This window comes from Danio rerio, chromosome 24, assembly GCF_052040795.2.
Source record: "Danio rerio strain M-AB ecotype USA chromosome 24, GRCz13ab, whole genome shotgun sequence".
Classification (NCBI taxonomy): Eukaryota; Metazoa; Chordata; class Actinopteri; order Cypriniformes; family Danionidae; genus Danio; species Danio rerio.
In genome coordinates, this window is record NC_141044.1 from 38,766,411 (window position 1) to 38,787,096 (window position 20,686).

Consider the following 20,686-nt stretch of genomic DNA (forward strand, 5'->3'; position numbering starts at 1 on the left):
AATTTCCTTGCTTTGCTAAACAGCATTTGGGAAATATTTTAAAAAGAAAAAAATCAAAGAGGGTTTAATAATTTTGATTTCAGCTGTATCCATTCTAAGAAAACAAATCATATATGTTGTTATTTTCTATTATGTTTCAGTATGTTACATAAATACACATTAATATTCAAAAGTTCAGTAAGTTTTTTTTTTCTTTGAGATTTTTTTATGCTCACCAAGAGATTTTTATTTGCCCCCTCCACCACTACCACTCAAAAAACAAAACAAAACAGTAATATCCTGGATTATTAATACCATTTAAAATAGGAATGCATGATATGAATATTTTTAGTCGATACTGATAATCGAAATTTCTGTCAATTCTGGTTGATTCTAATATAGAAAGTGATAATCAATAAGTTAATATTTTGATATTATAATGTTGACATAATCTGCAGTTTGTGCACCCAGGAGAATAAAAAAAACTTAACTGATATTTTAGCAGCTCTGGCTAAACAACAGTGAAAATCAATTTTTACCATTCAAAATATATTTTAAAGATATTTGTACTGTTTTATTATTTTATAAAAAGCCTAAGCAGGGACTCAGACTGCAAATTATCCTTTGGAAAGAAGCCTAAATGTATAGCATTGGCTGCTTGAAATTGTATATTTGTAGTTGATCATTTAGAAAGAGGCAGAGGGTGGATTTTTCCAATGAATCATCTGATAAACCTCATCCCAATCATCACAAATACTGCAGAAGCCTTACTGGACCCCGCATGGACCCAAGATTCTCACAGAAATCATTCAGTATGGGGGTGTGTAAGAGATCTGCAGAGTGGATGGCAATATCAACAGCCTGAGGTATCAAGACATTTGTGCTGCCCATTACATTACAAACCACAGGAGAGGGCAAATTCTCCAGCAGGATAGCACTCCTTCTTATACTTGTGCCTCCACATCAAAGCTCCTGAAAGCAAAGAAGGTGCTCCAGGAGTGGCCAGCCCAGTCACCAGAAATGAACATTATTGAGCATGTCTTGGGTAAGATGAAGGAGGAAGCACTGATGATGAATCCAAAGATGATGCAGCATGACTTTACATTCTATACTGGACATTATTTCTGCTAAGTGACAAGACTTTTGTATAAGCAAAGTCAGACCTTACTGTCCTAATTAAATCATTACAAATCAAGGCATGACCATATTTTATGTTGGTAAAATAAGCGTAATCTAGAGGCCTTTGCCTCATATATGCCACTTCTGATACAAAATGATTAACTAGAAGTCAAGTTATTATTTGTTTTCTTCTAAAACTCTTATAGGCGACAAGAATTTTGTCAGATAGTATATATATTTAAGGATTTTATGCATTACAAAACAATGCTTTTTTTTATCTTTATGAGAACTGGAACACTCATACTTTAATAGATATGTTTATCAGATATTATTTTATTTATTGAAGTAATTAAAAAAAATGTGCATCCTTAGTTTAATATAACTTTTTTCTATTGGAATAGATTTTAAAAAGTCGTTTATTTTTGTGATTTAAAGTGAAATGTAATAGTCACATGATCTTTTAGGAATCATTCTGGTAAGCTGATTTTGGTGGCGTGTTTTATTACTAATCGAAACTCATTTGACAATTTTGTCATCAGTTGTATTGTTACATTTTATAACACCCAGCCATCCCAATCCAATGATTTTACACTTATTATAAGCACATAAGCCAAGAAAGCTAGTTTCCACAGCAGATCATGCCTGGCATCAGGCCTTTCCAAGCGGAATAGATTTTTCAGTGTGGCCGAGGCATCAGTGTCAATCCTCTGTAGGCTTCAGATCCACCACAGGTTTTTGTACTGAATTAGCCAACACTCATTGATTCCATTTGCCGTCCCATTTAAACAGGAGGAGTTGTCAAACGCAATCCAGCGCCTCTCTGAGTTCCTGCTCTCACTGACAGATGACTCAACTAGCAGCCATGTCCCGCAGCAAGCAAACAGACCCATCGCAAGCAGATGCCGGCGGATGGAGAAGGAGATGCCTACAGTTCACATAGCGGAGTAATTGGACGCTCACCTGCACCAGACAACTTACTTAAACCCCCCCCCAGCATGCTTCACTCTCTCGCCTGTCCGACGCTCACGGCCCAATCCATAACAATGAAGCAGGTGACTTTCATGCTACTGTCAGGAATGATCTAATTTTAGCGGGGTGAATGATTGCAATTGGCTTTGCCTCATCAGATAATTAATCTATGTCACCATTAATTGGAAAAGAGAATAATTAGGGGGCTGTGTTGACAGAAATTCTACGCTTCTCTAGATTCTTGGATCTAATTACACCTACTTAAACCCCTCTGACCTTAACTAGCAGATAGTATACCCGCGTAACCCTAACCAGGCTCTGGTCGGCCTCGAACCGCCTCTCGCACGGCGTCCTTTGCCGTTTTTTTCCCCTTCTTGTTTATCCTCTCTTTTCCCGTCTCCTCAGAGAGCTGTCTCCCTCAATCACTTTTCAATATTCAATCTTAATTTTGTGGAAGTTTAGCATTTTCAATGAGCTGGAGATGAATGATTAATGAATAAATTTGAATGCTTCATTTTGTCCATGGATCATTAGTCAAGTCCTTTGTGGGAAGGACCTGCGAAGAAAAAAAAAAAAGAGAGAGGGAAAATTATTGAGACATTAGCCTGAAGCAATCCAGGGGTAAATAGTATGCACAGAGGGATGTTGTGTGAACGTTACCCACTGGCGTTCAGCACAACCCCACGGAAACACAAGCCTTCTAATTTACCCCGCTTCACAAGACTGATGTGCTCCATCGACAAATAGGTTTCATTTGCAAAAATGAGTTCTCATTCTCGTGTTTTGGTGTATGCGGCTTTTAACTTTATTTCTATTTTTTTGTCACCCTTGTGGCATGTTGTGTCTTCTCTGGTGAGATATAACATCACGAAATTATTATTGAAACGTCAGCTACAATTGATGGAAACTATCAAAGAATTTAAAAAAGTGACATTCTTGGTGGACATTCTTCTTACCCCTATATACATTTCTGGAGATCGCAAAATATATCATAGGAGGTACGTTTTTTTTTTTTTTCGTTTTTTTTGCAGTTTTTGTTTTCGCTAATCCACCAGAAGCCGCTGTCTACACTTATTCAGATCTAAAATTTCTCTTGCGAGTGCCAATCACACCTGCTGTTAAATCCACCAGAGGTCGCTGTCGCCTGACCGATCGACTGATCCCCCCACCCACTCTCTTCCCTAAACCCAACCAATAGTGTTTTCAAAAACACAGATTGACCCGCTCACCGCCTTCCCTAAACCCAGCCGATAGTGTTTTCAAATGCACCGATTGACCGCCCAATCACCGCCTTCCCTAAACCCAACCGACAGTGTTTTCAAAAGCACCGATTGACCCAATAACTGACTTCCTATACCCAACCGACAGTGTTTTCAAAAGCACCGATTGACCAAATAACTGACTTCCTATACCCAACCGACAGTGTTTTCAAAAGCACAGATTGACCAAATCACTGCCTTCCCTAAACCCAACCGACAGTGTTTTCAAAAGCACAGATTGACCAAATCACTGCCTTCCCTAAACCCAACCGACAGTGTTTTCAAAAGCAACGATTGACTCAATCACCGCCATCCCTAAACCCAACCAACAGTGTTTTCAAAAGCAACGATTGACTCAATCACCGCCATCCCTAAACCCAACCGACAGTGTTTTCAAAAGCAACGATTGACTCAATCACCGCCTTCCCTAAACCCAACCGACAGTGTTTTCAAAAGCAACGATTGACTCAAACACCGCCTTCCCTAAACCCAACCGACAGTGTTTTCAAAAGTACCAATTGACCCAATCACCGCCTTAACCTAAACACAACCTACAGTGTTTTCAAAAGCAATCCAGAAAAAGACAAGCCCTCACCTGCTTTTTACCACACTTTTAGATCTTACCACGTTATCACCCTGTTATTTACTTGTTTGTTTTTCCTGCTTTCTGGAACCGTTCTTTGCCTTATACTGTGTTCACACCAGACGTGGAAAGCACAAATAAACTCCACTATTCATGCGTTAATAGAAGCGTGAACAATTTAAGTTTACTCGCTTCATTTACATGTCAACTTCACCTCACAATAGACGCAGGTTTGCATCATAGGTAGGGCTTCTGTCTGTCCAGTGACACTAGCTTTATTGCTAAATGGCTAAACATTGCGAGAATAGCTGTTTATGTGCTTTAGGAAGGCTGAAAAACAGCATAAATTTGTTCAGAGCCGTGTCTGAGTCAACTAGATCTTTTCAGAGGTGCACCCAGCTCTGTGAGTTCATCAGCTCCTCCAGAAACTGTACCTGGATGATGGAAGCTTTCAGTGGTGCTTCTGACTGAGCCGAGCCCAGTTTGATGAGGTGTTGTCCAGTGTCGACAGGAGAAGTTTCCCTTCAGGACACCAACAACAGGCACTACACCATAACCACTCCCCTACAAGAAAAAGTTCCTGATTGATCGATGAGCGCAAATGTCCGCTAAAGATCAGATTTGTGCAAATGAATCGTGCCGCAGGATGTCTATTCACGTCTTTGCATTGACTTAACATGTAACATCACTCGAGCTTGACGCTTTATCCGCGTCTGGTGTGAACGCAGCATTACTTGAAACTCATTGTTGTGGTCCACTCCACTTTGCATCGACATACGTGGCAAGCTACTGGGCAAACTGGTAACAGAGGAAAAGCCATCCACATGGAAGTAAGCGGTCATCTGGTAGCTCGAAAAGAAACAGAATCCATTGGTGGCATCATACCGCCCCAGAGCAATAGTTTTAAGGATGAAATGCAGCCATACGTACCTCCGGCTACATAATTCGCACCCTCCAGAAATTTAGAGTAATGTCTTATTTGTTATTCATTATTTCTTAATTATTTAGTATACAGCGTTTACTAAACTAGTTAATGCTAATGGTTTTTTGGCATTCACATGCATTTTTGTCAGCTAAATGAACACATGACTGTTTTGATCTGGTTTTAAGGTTTTGAATGCATCTCTTCAGATTTCATTAAAGCCTTTCCTCTTATTTCATCACGTTCACAGGAGAGTGCTTAGTGTGATGCACAAAAACTATTGACTGAATGAACCCAAGTCAGGGCTATTTCACACCGAATTCAGATATGCGAGACTCAACGCTTAATTTATTCTTAATTCATTAATTTTCCTTCAAAAATTTTTCCTTTATTCATCAGGGGTTGCCACAGCGGGATGTACCGCCAACCTACGCCCTTCCAGATGCAACCCAATACTGGGAAACATCCATACATACTCATTCACGCACATACACTTCAGCCAATTTAGTTTCTTCAATTCACCTATAGAGCATGTGTTTGGACTGTGGGGGAAACCGGAGCACCCGGACGAAACCCACGCCAATACAGGTAGAACATGCAAACTCCTCACAGAATTGTCAAATGGCCAAGCCAGGATTTGAATCAGTGACCTTCTTACTGTGAGGCCACAGTGCTAAACGCTGAGCCACCCAAATATCATTTATTTTCTTTAAAATAAAGTTCCTGTTAGAAGAAAACAAAACATTAAGCATTTTCAAGAGCACCTTAAAATTATATAGCAACTTACACAACCTATAAATAAAAAAAATATTTGTTATGAACCTCTCAGACTTCACTGTGCCTTTATTTGCGTATTGCGGTGACAGTTTTGGCTTGATTATGTAGATCTGGAAATGACATATATTCCTAGCGAAGTGTTCTAAGATTCATTTGACATGAATGAATGGGCCCAGAAGCACACATGCTCCCATGACAGCAATAAAACTCTCTTTCTGAACAGAGAACACAGACAGAGAGCTTAATGGCTGACTGAAAGACGTATCTTTCTCTTAAACTCGGCGAAAAAGGTCCTCTGGCACCTTGGAGACTGTCAGACTGGATGTGTGTCCTGCCCTTCTGCGTCTGCACTGGGAAATACTGGACTCCACAGATCAACCGCAACTAACCAGTCCTGCTGTACAACACTGTATATCAGTGGCAAACACCAATGTTATACAATGAACAGCTACATTTGATTAGATGAGTCATTAGCCCCTTTCACACAAACAGACCTTTCCGGAAAATTACCGGCAATTTTCTGGAAAGGTTGTATGTGTGAACAGGCCCCTTTTGAAAATACTGGTAAATTCGTTCTGGCTATTTTTCGGAAAGAGAAGTTGTAACATTACCGGTAATTTGCCGGAATGCTGCGCTGTGTGAATGCAGAAGGAAGATTGCCGGAAAGAGCGTGTACACGTCTAGAACGTGCTGACGTGAAACGTCTACTTTAGCTAATCAGAACAGTCAGACGCATTCACGTGCGCGCGGTTTATGAGAATAAAAGCCTTTGAATATTTTTCCAGACACCTTTAGCTGCTAGATGTTAGTCAGATGACGTTTCTATGTTCCTTCTTAATGCTAACTGTGTGAATAATTATCGATAAAATGTTTATGATATTCCGTTGTTTGTTTACCTTCAAGCTTTGCGTCTGCCCGTGAGCGCCCATAGCGCCAGCACACACACATATCATGAACATCTCGACATGTGAAAGTGTTCCTCTATATGTTTTCATTGGAGTTGTACTCAATACTGATCCAACCAAAGAGTTTGTAATGTAGTCAAATGTTTACAAACACAAGCGCAGCCGTTTAGAGGTCATTTCTGGTTAATGATGTCAGAATTTACCGGCATTTTGGGATGGATGTGTGAATGCTCTTTTCCGGAAAAATTCCGTAACGTCCTCGCCTGTGTGAACAGCGCTTTTTTGAACTCCCCAGGAAAGTCGTTCCGGAAATTTTCCGGATATTTACCGGTATCACTGTGTAAAAGGAGCTAAAAACAAGGGCGTCACGGTACAGCGGGTAGCACGATCGCCTCACAGCAAGAAGTTCGCTAGTGTAAGCCTCAGCTGAGCCAGTTGGCATTTCTGTGTTGAGTTTGCATGTTCTCCCTGCCTTCGCGTGGGTTTCCTCCGGGTGCTCCGGTTTCCCCCACAGTCCAAACATATGCGCCATAGGGGAATTGGGTAGGCTAAATTGTTCGTAGTGTATAAGTGTGTATGGATGTTCCCAATGATGGGTTGCAGCTGGAAGGACATCCGTTGCGTAAAACATATGCTGGCTAAGTTGGCGGTTCATTCCACTGTGGCGAACCCAGAATAATAAAGGGACAAAGACGAAAAAAAATTAATGGATGAATGTAAGAACTTGTACAGTCTGTGTTGTTGCTCTGATGGGCTTCACAGCATGTGCTCTGTGTTTGCGAAGTTAACTTTCTGGGCTCCTCGGACACTCAGGTCATGTTTTTTGAAGGATGAATTGTCTCTTTGCCTTCTCTTCCAGGTCAGGCAGCCATATTTTAAATTAGAACACTTCCCAAACACATTTGTCTGCACTTCCAGCCTCCAATCAATCCTGTGAAATAAATGACACCGGGCTAGGAAACACCACTGCCATTAATTTCAACAGAAACATGCATCAAAGCTTACAGTGGGTTACAAACCGTCAGACGACTCTATTACGCACACACACACACACACACACACTGCTGTTTTATACACTATACAGGTTTACAAAAAAACTGTGGTGCCAAAGGAGAACCATTCCGTGATCCTTAAAGAACCTTTCAGTGAACAATTCTTAAAAGATCTGCTTGTTTCTGAGTGTGAAGACTGTTTTCCACTTTAAATGACATTGTGGAATGGAGAAGGTCTTTATAGGAAAATAATACATAAAAGCACCACATCAATCTCAAATGAGTTTATAAAAAAGTATAAATATAAAGGCAGCGGCACCTAAGCTCCAAAATGATGAAGGTTATTTACTAAAACGCTCTCACACTCTTCATCATACAGCCTGCATCACACTAATGTGTCACTCTTCATACTATCCGCAATCACATGATGTCACTATTTTTAATGATAGTGAATTACATAAAATAAAATAGCTCAACATTTTTTTAATGGACCATCTATCACCATAAAAATGTTTTTAAAGTGTAGTGTAGTTTTGCTGTGATTGGACTAATTGGAGGCCATATTAAAGGGGGCCTGTTATGCCCCTTACACAAGATGTAAAATAAGTCTCTGATGTACCTAGAGTGTGTATGTGAAGTTTCAGCTGAAAATAGACTCAAATAATGTTTTATACCTCTCTGAAACTGCCCCTTTTAGGCTTTGATCCAAATTGTGGATTTTTGGTGACTGTCGCTTTAAATATGTAATGAAGTTTACGGCCCTTTGGCCGCCGGGAAGAAGGAGGCGGAGAACAGACGCAGTTTTAAATGATTTATTAATAACAGAGATGGCAGCTCCTCACGGAGACTGCCGTCTAAACCAAAACGAACGGACGGCAGCTCCTCACGGAGACTGCCATCAAACTGAAAGCAAAAGTAAAACAATATGTCCGGGCCTGGTCCTCTCTCTGCCTCCTCTGCCATCGTTCCTCCTTTTATAGTCCAGAGCTCCTTCCGTGGAATTCGAGGCCGGTGTGCACCACAGGTGCATCCACTTATGCGGCGGCCTCATTCCGTTCCCACGGCTCTCGGCCCCGCCCCCTCGCCACAAAATACAAATGAGGGCGGAGCTACGAACGGCTAATCGTCTTTATCTAATTGCAGGTCCAGTGTGAAAACTAACAGCGGATGGCTGATTTTCACTCAGAGCTGTCTATCACTAGTAGGCAAGGCTTTTCTCCTCTGATGACACGTACAAAGGGAGAATGTCAATCAAAGTGTTTCTGCAGGCTGTTTTTATCAAGTGGGATTATAAAAAAATAGAATTTATGGCGTGTCTGTGTAGAGCTAGCATGTTCTCCCTGTGTTGGTGTGGGTTTTGTCCGGGTGCTCCGGTTTCCTAAAGACATGGACTTTAGGTGAATTGGATGTACTAAATGGGCCGTAGTGTTTCCCAGTACTGGGTTGCAGCTGGAAGGGTATTCGCTGTGTAAAACATATGCTGAATAAGTTGGCGGTTTATTCCCTGATAAATAAAGGGACTAAGAAAAATGAAGAAAAATCCCTTTGTTAAAAACCTACAGGCAGTATTGAGGTTATAAAATGGAGGTATAACCTCAACATAAATGTATAATTGCAGACACAAATATATAAAATCACAAAGTAAAGAAAACAAAATTTCAAAATTGACAAGTCAATGATGCTTTTGTTCATAGTGTCTTGTTTTAAAAGAACCATTTGTTTCTCATGTTTTACTTATAAGAGGCTTTAAATTTTAGATAATATTTTGATTCAGACTTATCAAAATATTTAACTCATTTTTTATTACTCTTTCTGTACGGATTCACTTGTTCACATGACAATTCACAGCATTGATATTGATGTATTACATTCTGTATTTTGTGTTAAAGGTGCAGTATGTGAGTTTGACACCCAATGGTTGAACTAGGTATTGCATTGTTGGATCAAAACAAACGCAAGTGCAGGTTGCCAGATTGACATAAGTGTGCCTGACTATCGAGCCTAAAGGTTGATTAAAGGCTGATTTAAGTCGTGTCCTAAATAAAACGCGATAGAAGGAACCTTTTCATATTAAAGAGTTTTGTTCCAACATACACCTGAAATTCATATTTTAGAAACGGCTTCTGTTTCTCACAGGTGAACAACAGGACTGACAGTGACCACCTCAGGTACACCTCATCTGCTTTTATTCAGTGTCAAATGCTAATAATGTGAGTTTAAATGCCATTTTACATGACATTCATTGCCATACTACTGAAAGCAGCAGCAGATAGTTCACCTCAGATCTTGACAAAAAATTTTTAGAGCTGTGACTCAGAGCAAACTAACATATATCAGAGATTCAGCATCTACATTTAATAATGTTAAAGAGGTTTAATATGTATAAATTAGATTATAAGCTTTACCATTTTGTTGGAGTGCAGTGAGTGCACTATTCTGAGCTTCTGTATGCCTGTATTTAAATTTCTGCCGTGTTTCGTCTGGTGCAAACAGCCAAATTGCTTATCACTGCAAATCTCATTACGTAGCGTGTTGTTAGGACACAGGGTTACAATATAATCTGCTTATCTAATGTTTACGCTCGTAATATTTATATTATTTGCTAATTAATAATCACATCATGTGTAATTCTGAATCTGCATCTCATGTCAGGGCTGTCCACCAGAGGTCACATTTCTGTCATGGGCACATACTTTGAGAGCCTTCTAAATTAATGAAATATGTGGTTTTCCACCAAGGTGACTCGGGGTCAACACTACGATCAAACATTTTTGTAAAGTATTGAGGCAATATAACGTAGAGCATACAGTAGGTCTCAAACTCAATTCCTGGAGGGCTGCAGCTTTGCACAGTTTTGCTCCAACCCTGATCAAACACAGCTAATACAACTAATCAAGGTGTTCAAAACAGTCATGAACACCTTTATAAGTTGGATCAGCTGTGTTTGATCAGGGTTGGAGCAAAACTGTGCAAAGCTGCAGCCAGGGACGGCCTAGTACATTTGGGAGCCCTAAGCAGAGTAATTTTGGGGCCGTACCTTGCTCTTAATAGTCAAGTATAGCCATTGCAAACCGACCCACAATTATTCTCCTGCTTGTTAAATACAATCAATGAAACAGAAAAGTAAAGCCTGATTTCTTCTACTAAATAACTGTCTGAATGACTTGGATTGTTTAAAACAGAACTGTTTTTGTCAACTTGCAGCTTCAAAACGAAAGAACTGAACAATTTTTAATAAAGGGACCAGTGATTCCTACTTGGCGTCCTTCTGGCGTGTTTAAAACAATTAATTTAGCAAACAGATTGAAGATTCTATAAAAGATTCTAGGTTGAGTTTTTTTATTTTTATAAATTCCAAAAGCAAAAGTCCTGCAATGAAACGACACTGAACAGTAATTAATTAAATGCATCACTTAGTATATACATAAAATATTCTTTCTGAACAACCAAAACAACAACAAAAGTAACATGAATGCAAAGATTGATCCATAAATAATAAAATCAATAAGCAAATAATATAATATATTAATATAATAACATAATCAGAAAAATATTTAAATGAAAAAAATTGAGGAAGCAACAAATACTGGGTTAATGTTAATACCCAAACACAAACCTTATTATACCCTTCAGTTTCCTTCCCTGTTTCTTTCATTTGATATGCAGGGTCCAGAGCTTATATTAAACTATGATTAATTTAATTAGGACATAACTTTTATAAACATTTCTCAGGAAAAATATTACCAGTGTGAAAATATGTGAGTGAAAGGCATTTCATATGATTGCGTTTAAAAAAACGTGTCTGTAAGACCAGTAAAAAAAAATTTCATATAAGTGGACAATTATTAATCTGTAATTGCCTATTTTCGATCATCATCATTAGCACTTAAAAGCGATACTAAAAATGATTTTGAGCTCATCTCTTCTCTTTGTCATTTTCCCCTCAGTTTTTCTATACCTGAAGAATCACGTTAGTTTCACGCCCCATTCACACAGGGCTTCAGCGTCAACGCATGATTGAAGGGGTGTCTGAAGTTAGGGCTAAAGCAATCGTCATAGCAGCGTCAGCCAATGAAATTCAGTCAGCAGTAGGCCACTGTCTAGCTGGTGTATTTGCATACAGCGATCTGATTGGCTGACGCTTCTGTCGGCGCTTGAAAAGTTGTGCTAGTCTGAACTTCTGCAGTGAGCAATGCCTCTGAAGCGGCGCCGACGGATCCACAATGCAGTTCGGCAACGCCTGACGTCACCCATTCAAAGGGAATGGGAAGCGTCGACGCTGACATGGGGCGTCATTTCATCACACGTTCTAGGTTACCTTAGAAGAACAAACTCGAACCACGAGAAGAGAACACAACTGAGAAATGAGATGTGGCAACCTTCCTGTTGATCACATGACCTTCACATGAAAACAATTTCAACTATAATAAAAGTTATATTTTTTTATTTACTTTCCTTTAAGTGAAAATTTATAAATATTTAAGTACTAAAGCATTGTCAATGCAGATATTTGTAAAATAAAAGCAATTTCAGCAAGGAAATAGTTCGGCTTTACCACTATTGGGTTGTGGGGCTCCCCTAGTGGCGGCAGAGCCCTAAGCAGCCGCTAAGTTCACTTATAGGAAGAGCCAGCCTAATCTCACAAGGAAACATAAGTATTTTACGTTTTGTCAGTTTAGTGGCTTATTCGTACGAATTCATACGAGTTCAGTCGTACGAAAATGTATGATTTCAAAAAGGAGGCGTGGCACCCAACCCCACCCCTAACCCCAACCGTCATTGGGTGATGAGCAAATCGTACTAAATTGTACGAATTAGCCACTAAATCAAAAAGTTACGAATTGCCATGAGATTGCGTTGGAAGAGCCGACTATGGCTGCAGCCTTCCAGGAACGGAGTTTGAGACCTATAATGTAGAGTTTTATGTGAAATAAAGAAGTTCTTTTCTCTTAAAGATGTTAAAATCTCTTGAATTTGACTTTACTCGCGTAATGTTTTCAGAAAAAGTGCTGCATTTTGTATTTTCTTTTTACATTTTTTGCGATAAAAAAATAACCAATAACCAGTTAAATAACAAAGAAATCATAACCACGACACACATATATACTTTTACCTCTGCAGGCTTCGTGCTACTAAACAAGGCGATGACAACCCTTGAAATGTGCAGATGCTGAGTCTGTGTGTATTTAATTGGAAAATAAGACACCTGAAATTGTGCAAAAAGAGAGAGAGAGAAAGAGAGCGAGAAGAAAAAAAGAAGAAGAGCGATAAACAAATTCGTCATGAAAATAATATATGTTCTCTTTGTCTCCACACTTCCCTGCCTCCCCACACATTCATCTTAACAGGATAATAATTTGTGAAAGTCTCTGACATTTGTGGCTAGCTAGCATGGTAATAAACCCCTGGCTCGGAACGTTTTTTAGTTAATTAGAGTCAATCAATCCAAACTTTTGCTCACTTACCGGTGTGAAACAGCAATATAATGAGCAGAAATCAGCACAGTGATTGGAAATACAAATTACAGCTGTTTAAAGGAAACCACACAGTCTACTACGCGGCCAGCGAAGCACGAGCCTGCTGGGGACATCTTGAAGGGTTTGGTGCCAATTCGATGGGTGCAGTAGGGGGAAAGATATGAGACGCAGATGAAGAGAAAGAAAGAAAGAGGGGGAGAGAAGCTCAGCAATGCAGATGCTGAAGGACGAATTCAGTCAAACCGGCCCGACGCCAATTAAACACCAGTTACGTTTGACAAAATCTCTATTAATACTTGCGCCGTGACTATCAATGCGTGCTGCGCTTGAGTTTGGGCCTTGCATCTAGTCTTATATCCCTATCACAGATGTCGTGGGATGGTCATCATTTGTGTGATGAGCTGTTTAGACTGATTTTGATTGGACAGATGAATATGGGTCTGTTTCTCTCGTAAATAATGTAATAAACATCACTGGCGGGACTGTATTCTGTCATATCGCTAAGATTTTGAGTTGATTTAAAATCAATCATTTTGTTAGCATAAAAGTTTCATTAAATCTTGTTATTAGTGATGCGTTAAGAATAATAAAGCTTGCCATTTAGCTCATTAGGGGCGTCGTGTTCAAATGGCAAGATTTGCCATGGTTTCGGATATAAAACCAATCGTTTAACGTCAGAAGAGTCAAGAAATCAATATTTGGTGGAATAACCCAGATTTTCAATGACAACAAATAAAAACTGTTGATATTCTGACCAATGTTCTGGGTTAGAAAAGTTCTCTAGGGGTTCTCAATTGGCTTGGCCATTGGACCCCCATTTTTACATGGTCATCAAGCCGCGACCCAAATGTTTAGGAACTATAATATAATTTTTGGAATTATAATTAATTTGTATTTATTTATTAACATACACAAGTAGTGACAGATAAATCACCAATACTTACAAATAAACAATACTTTATCGCTGTCATTTAACAAAATGCATCAAATTATAGTTATGTTACAGAGTAAAAATGTCAAATACTGTAAACAGTGGTTAGGGTAAGGAAAAGTTCAGTTACCATTAACTAAACTGAACTGTTAATAAATTGTTAACACTGATGCTGTTAATCAGAACAAACCAGCAAATTAAAGTAAAATGATCAAAATAATCACAACCATTTTTATAATAATCACCAGTTATCTGCTCTTCTGCTTTTGTGTGGGCTTTCTTGGCTTTTGCTACACGGTGAGCACAGTAAGATGTGTGGAGTGCCTGTATCTGAACATGAAGATGTTAGGTACATTTGTGAGCGATGCCCTCAGCTATTGGAGTCGTCTTTGAAAATAGTCCACAGGTGCAACTGGGATGCCATATGTAGCGAGAGCACCTCACTACATATGACACACTGAGGTTTTAAGCCTCACTTTACATTTTCAGGGTCGTACTTGCGCTTCAACATATTTGTTGCTATAATTAAATGAAATTTCACATGTCAAACGGTATGGCTGTCACACGCACATTTCAAAATAAAAGTCCGATATATGAAAAATACGTTTTAATTTTTTTTTACTTTTGTTGTTTTTTTTACCACACTCTTTGAACCAACTGAAATGACCCACCAGTTGAGAAAAACTGCTCTAAATAACATTATTTTTATTTGAAATTTAAAGGTAATATTGTCAGATTAGGGCTGCTGGGTATTTGGAAATGCAGATGCTGAAGGACGGATTCAGTCAAACAAGACACCAGTTACATTTGACAAAATCTTTATTAATGCTTGCGCCATGACTACCCTGCTGAAAAATCCAGCTTAAACCAGCCTAGGCTGGTTGGCTGGTTTTAGCTGGTCGACCAGGCTGGTTTTAGAGGGGTTTTGGCCACTTCCAGGCTGGTTCCCAGCCATTTCCAGCCTGGTCTTAGCTGGTCAGGCTGGACTCCCAGCTTGGCTAGGCTGGTCAAGCTGGTTTTAGCTGGTGGTTTAGCCAGGCTGGAAATGGCTGGGAACCAGCCTGGAAGTGGGCAAAACCCCTCTAAAACCAGCCTGGTCAACCAGCTAAAACCAGCCAACCAGCTTAGGCTGGTTTAAGCTGGATTTTTCAGCAGGGTATCAATGCATTTTAGCCTTGCGCCTAGTGTTATATTCCTATTACAGATGTCGTGTGATGGTCATCATTTGTGCGATGAGCTGTTTAGACTGATTTGGATTGGACAGATGAGTATGTTTCTCTTGTAAATACAAGCAAACTGTATAAACCATAGATATATATAATTTTAAGCATCACCTATTTTGCATCATTCACACACATTGTCAGCAAGAGCAATGTTTTTGTGGTGCAGGAGAAAAGCCTTCCGTTAAAAGTACATATTCATCTATATATAGAAACATGTGCATTAATATTCTTCTAAAACTGCACACAGACGTGGCAGAATCCCCGAATCCGACGGTTTTTAGCACTCCATTTCATCTCAAACTTTCTAATATGTGCTAGCTGAGCTTGGCAGCCTCCGCTTGACGTTGTCTTACAGTTATTATTGTTAGACTATCCAAGGAGCGCAGATAATGCAAAATGCTCTGCATGCCCTGCGTTTGTTTCACTTTTCACTGGAGGGAGTAATTGTGTGGCGCTGACCATATTAGACACAAAGCACATTTTCAAAGGGGAACCGCTGGCGTCAGAACAAAAGAGCCCAGAGAAATTAAAGACTTCACGTCTGTGTGTGGCTGTTTTTTTTACTTGTTTTTGAATGTCCCTGTACAGTTTTAACAAATGAAGAAATGATATTATGACTTCTGAAAATTACCGCTGGTACAGTCTGCATTATTAGCCTCCCTGTATATGTTTTCCCCAATTTCTGTTTAAAGGAGAGATTTTTCCATCACATTTCTAAACATAATAGTTTTAATAACTCATTTCTAAGAACTGATTTATTTTATCTTTGAAATGATAACAGTAAATAATATTTGACTAGATATTTTTAAGATACTAGTATTCAACTTAAAGTGACATTTAAAGGCTTAACTATGTTTAAGTTAGGGTACTTAGACTAATCATTGTATAAGAGTGTTTTTTTCAGTAGACAATCGATATAAACTATTGCTTAAGGAGGTTAATAATATTGACTTTAAAATGGCTTTAAAAAAATTAAAAGCTGCAAAAGAAGAATTTCTCCAGAAGAAAAAATATTAAAGGAAATACTGTGAAAAATTCCTCGTTCTGTTAAACATCATTTAGAAAACATCTGAAAAAAAGAAAATGTAAAAAATAAAATAAATCACTGGAGGGCAATTCATTTTGACTTTAACTGTATCCACCTTATTCTTCCTCGACAAGCGCAGCCATTTGAATCAAAACTTCCATTCACTTCCATTCATTATTAGACTTTAAAAACTGCTTGTTTTGCTGTTTGATGTTGCAAACTTGAACTTGCAGCCCAAGACCGGTTACTCACTGAAGCTAAGCAGGGCTAAGCCTGGTCAGTACCTGGATGGGAGACCACTAGGGCAATGGTTCTCAAAGTGGGGGTCGGGCCCCCCCGAGGGGTCACAGGACAATGAAGGGGGGTCGCCTGGTGGTTTCCAAAAATCTATTTATTTTTATTAAACCATAAGAATTACCATATTTTATCCATAACCTTCTGAAGAGAAAATTTATACCATATATAGTTACTATAGTAGCTTATAGTTACTACTTCTATTGGATTGCAACCCCTGGGGTAATTACATTGTATTAAAGACACAGCAATAGCGTCAGATGCAGCAGATTTCATAACACCTGGTTAAACTTTGTGGCCTATTTACAGCTCTCATACATGAAATAAAAATTAAAAGAAGAATAGACTTGGGTCCATTGGTGTGTGTGTGCGCCATTGCATGCAAGGTATCTGTATTTATAACCACCTCTGAGGATATTTTGGGTCACGAGTCACTGGCATTGTCATTTTGGGGGTCGCGGCCTGAAAAGTTTGGGAAAACCTGCACTAGGGTACACTAGGTTGCTGTTGGAAGTGGTGTTAGTGAGGCCAGCAGGGGGCGCTCAACCTGTGGTCTGTGTGAGTCCTAATGCCCCAGTAAAAGTGAAGGGGACACTATATTATCAGTGGGCGCCGTCTTTCGGATGAGATGTTAAAGCGAGGTCCTGACTCTCTGTGGTCATTAAAAATCCCATGGCACTTCTTGTGAAAGAGCAGGGGTGTAGCCCAGGAGTCCTGGCCAAAGTCCTTCTATCAGCCCTTATGATCATGGCCTCCCAATCATCCCTTTCCACCGAGTTGGCTCTATCACTGTCTCTCCACTCCACCAATAGCTGGTGTGTGGTGAGCGCACTGGCGCTGTTGTCCTGTGGCTGCCGTCGCATTATCCAAGTGGATGCTGCACACTGGTGGTGGTGTAGAGAGACCCCCCCCCCCTCATGATTGTGAAGCGCTTTGGGTGTATGGGCATACATGATAAATGCGCTATATAAATACACAATACAATACAAACTGATATTTTCTTATTATATTATTCTACTTGGTCTGTATAGTCATGCAAACATTTGTTTGTAGAGCAAGTAGTTTGACCCATTTCTGCCGTTTATTAGTTCTAGTCATTTCTCCCATAGGCGAACGAATCGAAAGTTCTAAAATAATCGAGAAAACAGGCGCACTTCCGCATTTTAAAATAGGTCAATATGGTGTTTATACAGTATTTGATCCATATGATCCACAATAGACCCTAACAATTTAAGGCAGAAAGTAATTATTTACTTAGGAATTATTTTTTTACTTTAGAAATCATTCCAATATGATGATTTGGAAGTTAAGAGTTTTTTTTATTATCAATGTTAAAAACAAACTACTTCACAAACTACTTTAAATGAATAATATTAATACACGCTCTTAAAATGCTGTTCAAAATTGGGTAAAATATGGACAAACCCAATGTTGGTTTAATATTAAACTAAACTGAATTTACATTTTTCAACCCAACTGTTGGGTTAAAACAACCCAACATCATATAGACTCATTGGCCACTTTATTAGGTATACCTTTTACTAGTACCGGGTTGAACCCATTTCGCTCTCAGAACTGCTTTAATCCTTCGTGGCATAGATTCAACAAGACACTGTAAAAATTCCTCAGAGATTTTGCTCCATATTGACATGTTAGCATCACGCAGTTGCAGCTTTGTCAGCTGCACATCCATGATGCAGGAGACCGTTTGAGTACAGTTAACTCATATTCAAGAAACCAGTCAGAGATGATTCACACTTTATGACATGGCGTGTTATCCTGCTGGAAGTAGCCATCAGAAGATAGAGACACTGTGGTCATAAAGGGATGGACATGGTCAGCAACAATACTCAGGAAGGCTGTGGTGTTGACAGGATGCTCAATTGGTATTAATGGGCCCAAAGTGTGCCAAGAAAATATCCCCAAAACCTTTACACCACCACCACCAGCCTGAACCGTTGATACAAGACAGGATGGATCCATGCTTTTATATTGTTGATGGCAAATTCTGACCCTACCATCCGAATGATTCGCAGCAGAAATTGACTCATCAGACCAGGCAACGTTCTGCAGCAGATTGTCTTGACCAAGTCTACATGCCTAAATGCACTGAGTTGTTGCCATGTGATTGGATATTTGCGTAAACGAGCAGTTGGACAGGTGTACCTAATAAACTGGCTGGTGAGTGTATACTGTATAGCAGAGAAGCCTAAAGTAGGGTCCGCGAGCCAAAGTTGGCCCATGGTAACTTTTGATTTGGCCCGCCATCCTATCTGAGAAGAGATTTAGAATAAAAGTTGTGGCAAATTTACATTTTTCAACCCAACTGTTGGGTTAAAACAACCCAACATTATATAGACTCACTGGCCACTTTATTAGGTATACCTTTTACTAGTACCGGGTTGAACCCATTTCGCTCTCAGAACTGCTTAACTCTTATGGTAACTTTTGATTTGGCCCGCCATCCTATCTGAGAAGAGATTTAGAATAAAAGTTGTGGCAAATGCCTTCAACAGAAATTATCATTTCTAATTTAACCTTTTGTTTGTTTGCTTAATAGTTGAGCTACAAAAAAGTCAACTGAAATGAAGTGTTTCAATTAAATGTTGTGAATAATCAGATTTTAAAAAAAAGTAGATACTGTCACTACAGGATAGTGGACAATACTCAAGACATCGACGAGCAAATCAAGGCAAAGGCATGTTCAGCCTGACTCATGTATTCAGCATTGAACACCATTGTGCTATAAATGTGTTTATGTTTTTTTGTAAGACGTTCATTACAAAATGTACAAATTATAATTATTAATATGATAAAAGTTCATTCGTTCATTAATTTTCTTGTTGGCCTAGTCCCTTTATTAATCCGGGGTCACCCATCTCTGTGAAACGTCCACACTCATACACTACGGAAAATTTTGCCAACCTAATTCACCTGTACCGCATGTCTTTGGACTGTGGGGGAAACCGGAGCACCCGGAGGAAACGCCAACTGAGCCGAAGTTCGAAACAGCGACCCAGCGACCTTCTTGCTGTGAGGCGACAGCACTACCTACAGCGCCACTGCTTCGCCAATATGATTAAAGTATTTTTTCTATTTATTTTTTTATATTAATAAATTAGGAAATTGGCAGCTTTAATGTAATAGTTTGGTATATTACTTTTGCCCCACCCCCTCAATCAAGTTTGGTTTTTGGCCCTTCATAAGAAAAAGTTTAGGCACCCCTGCTGTATTGGAATAAAATGATAATACATTTAAATTCATGTTGCAAACAAATTACAACTACAAAAAAATTTCAAATAAAGTTTATATTTTTTATATTTCTTTCAATTTTTCTTGCTTATTACAATTTAAATGTATATTTTACCCAAACGTTTACATTTTTTTGGACTATGATTTAAAATTGTTTTGTAAGATTAGATCCAGTCTTGGCTTTGGTATTGACTAATGTAATGTATATGGACAAAAATATTATTGTAAAACATTCAATAGAAAATAAAAACTGGAAAAAAAGGTCTGTGAGGTGTGTGTACATGTGTGTGTATATACACATACACACACACTAATATATATATATATATATATATATATATATATATATATATATATATATATATATATATATATATATATATATAAGTTAATATATATACATTATATATATAAGTTAATATATATACATTTTATATATATATATATATATATATATTTTTTTTTTTTTTTTTAATGCAAAAACAATTTCCAAAAAATATATATGATAACTTTTTTTTATTTTGGATGCACTTAATATATGAATATTTTCATGAAACTATTAGGTTTACTATGTTTTTAACTGCAAATCATCAAATAAAGCAGATAAACCCTCACACGTTAATAGTCATTCACAATCAGATTCTTTTCATACTTCCAATTCCCAAGCGGCTTTGCTTTCTTTGTTCGCATTTCTTGATATATATTTGTGAGAGTCTGGAAGTGTTTTGGGCGCCGCTTTAACGAATAAAATCTCTCGGTTCTCCCCAGAAATAAGCATCAGCTCTGCTCCGCTGGCTTTACCTTCCCCAGGTGATCGCGCCACTGCGTCTGCGGCCGCTCCAGCGCACACGGCTCCTCCGCCGCTGCCAACCCTGAGGGTGGCACACACACATACACAAACAACACACACACATGTTCCTCCGCTATCCCATCATGCCTCTGTCCTGGCTGGCCAGCTGCTCCCAAAGGGAAAACGC

General features: G+C 38.9%; 1 protein-coding gene across 11 annotated transcripts in view; it reads left to right on the top strand.

The window, feature by feature from the left end:
• ccdc178 (coiled-coil domain containing 178) overlaps positions 1-19,290 on the top strand; it is a 76,888-nt gene extending 57,598 nt beyond the window's left edge. For 6 of the 11 annotated variants that reach the window (XR_015525309.1, XM_087310093.1, XM_087310098.1 and 3 more), the window contains one exon: positions 1,888-2,581. Coding sequence is in view for 8 of the 11 variants with exons in the window: in XM_087310093.1 (XP_087166219.1) it covers positions 1,888-2,046 (159 nt within the window). In the remaining 3 variants the exon portion in view is untranslated. Of the gene's footprint in view, positions 1-657; positions 1,173-1,887; positions 2,582-9,641; positions 9,674-12,626; positions 14,508-19,109 lie in introns of those variants that run through there. The other 5 variants (XR_015525311.1, XR_015525306.1, XM_087310094.1 and 2 more) reach the window with 5 other exon arrangements.
• The last annotated feature ends 1,396 nt before the right edge of the window (positions 19,291-20,686 follow it).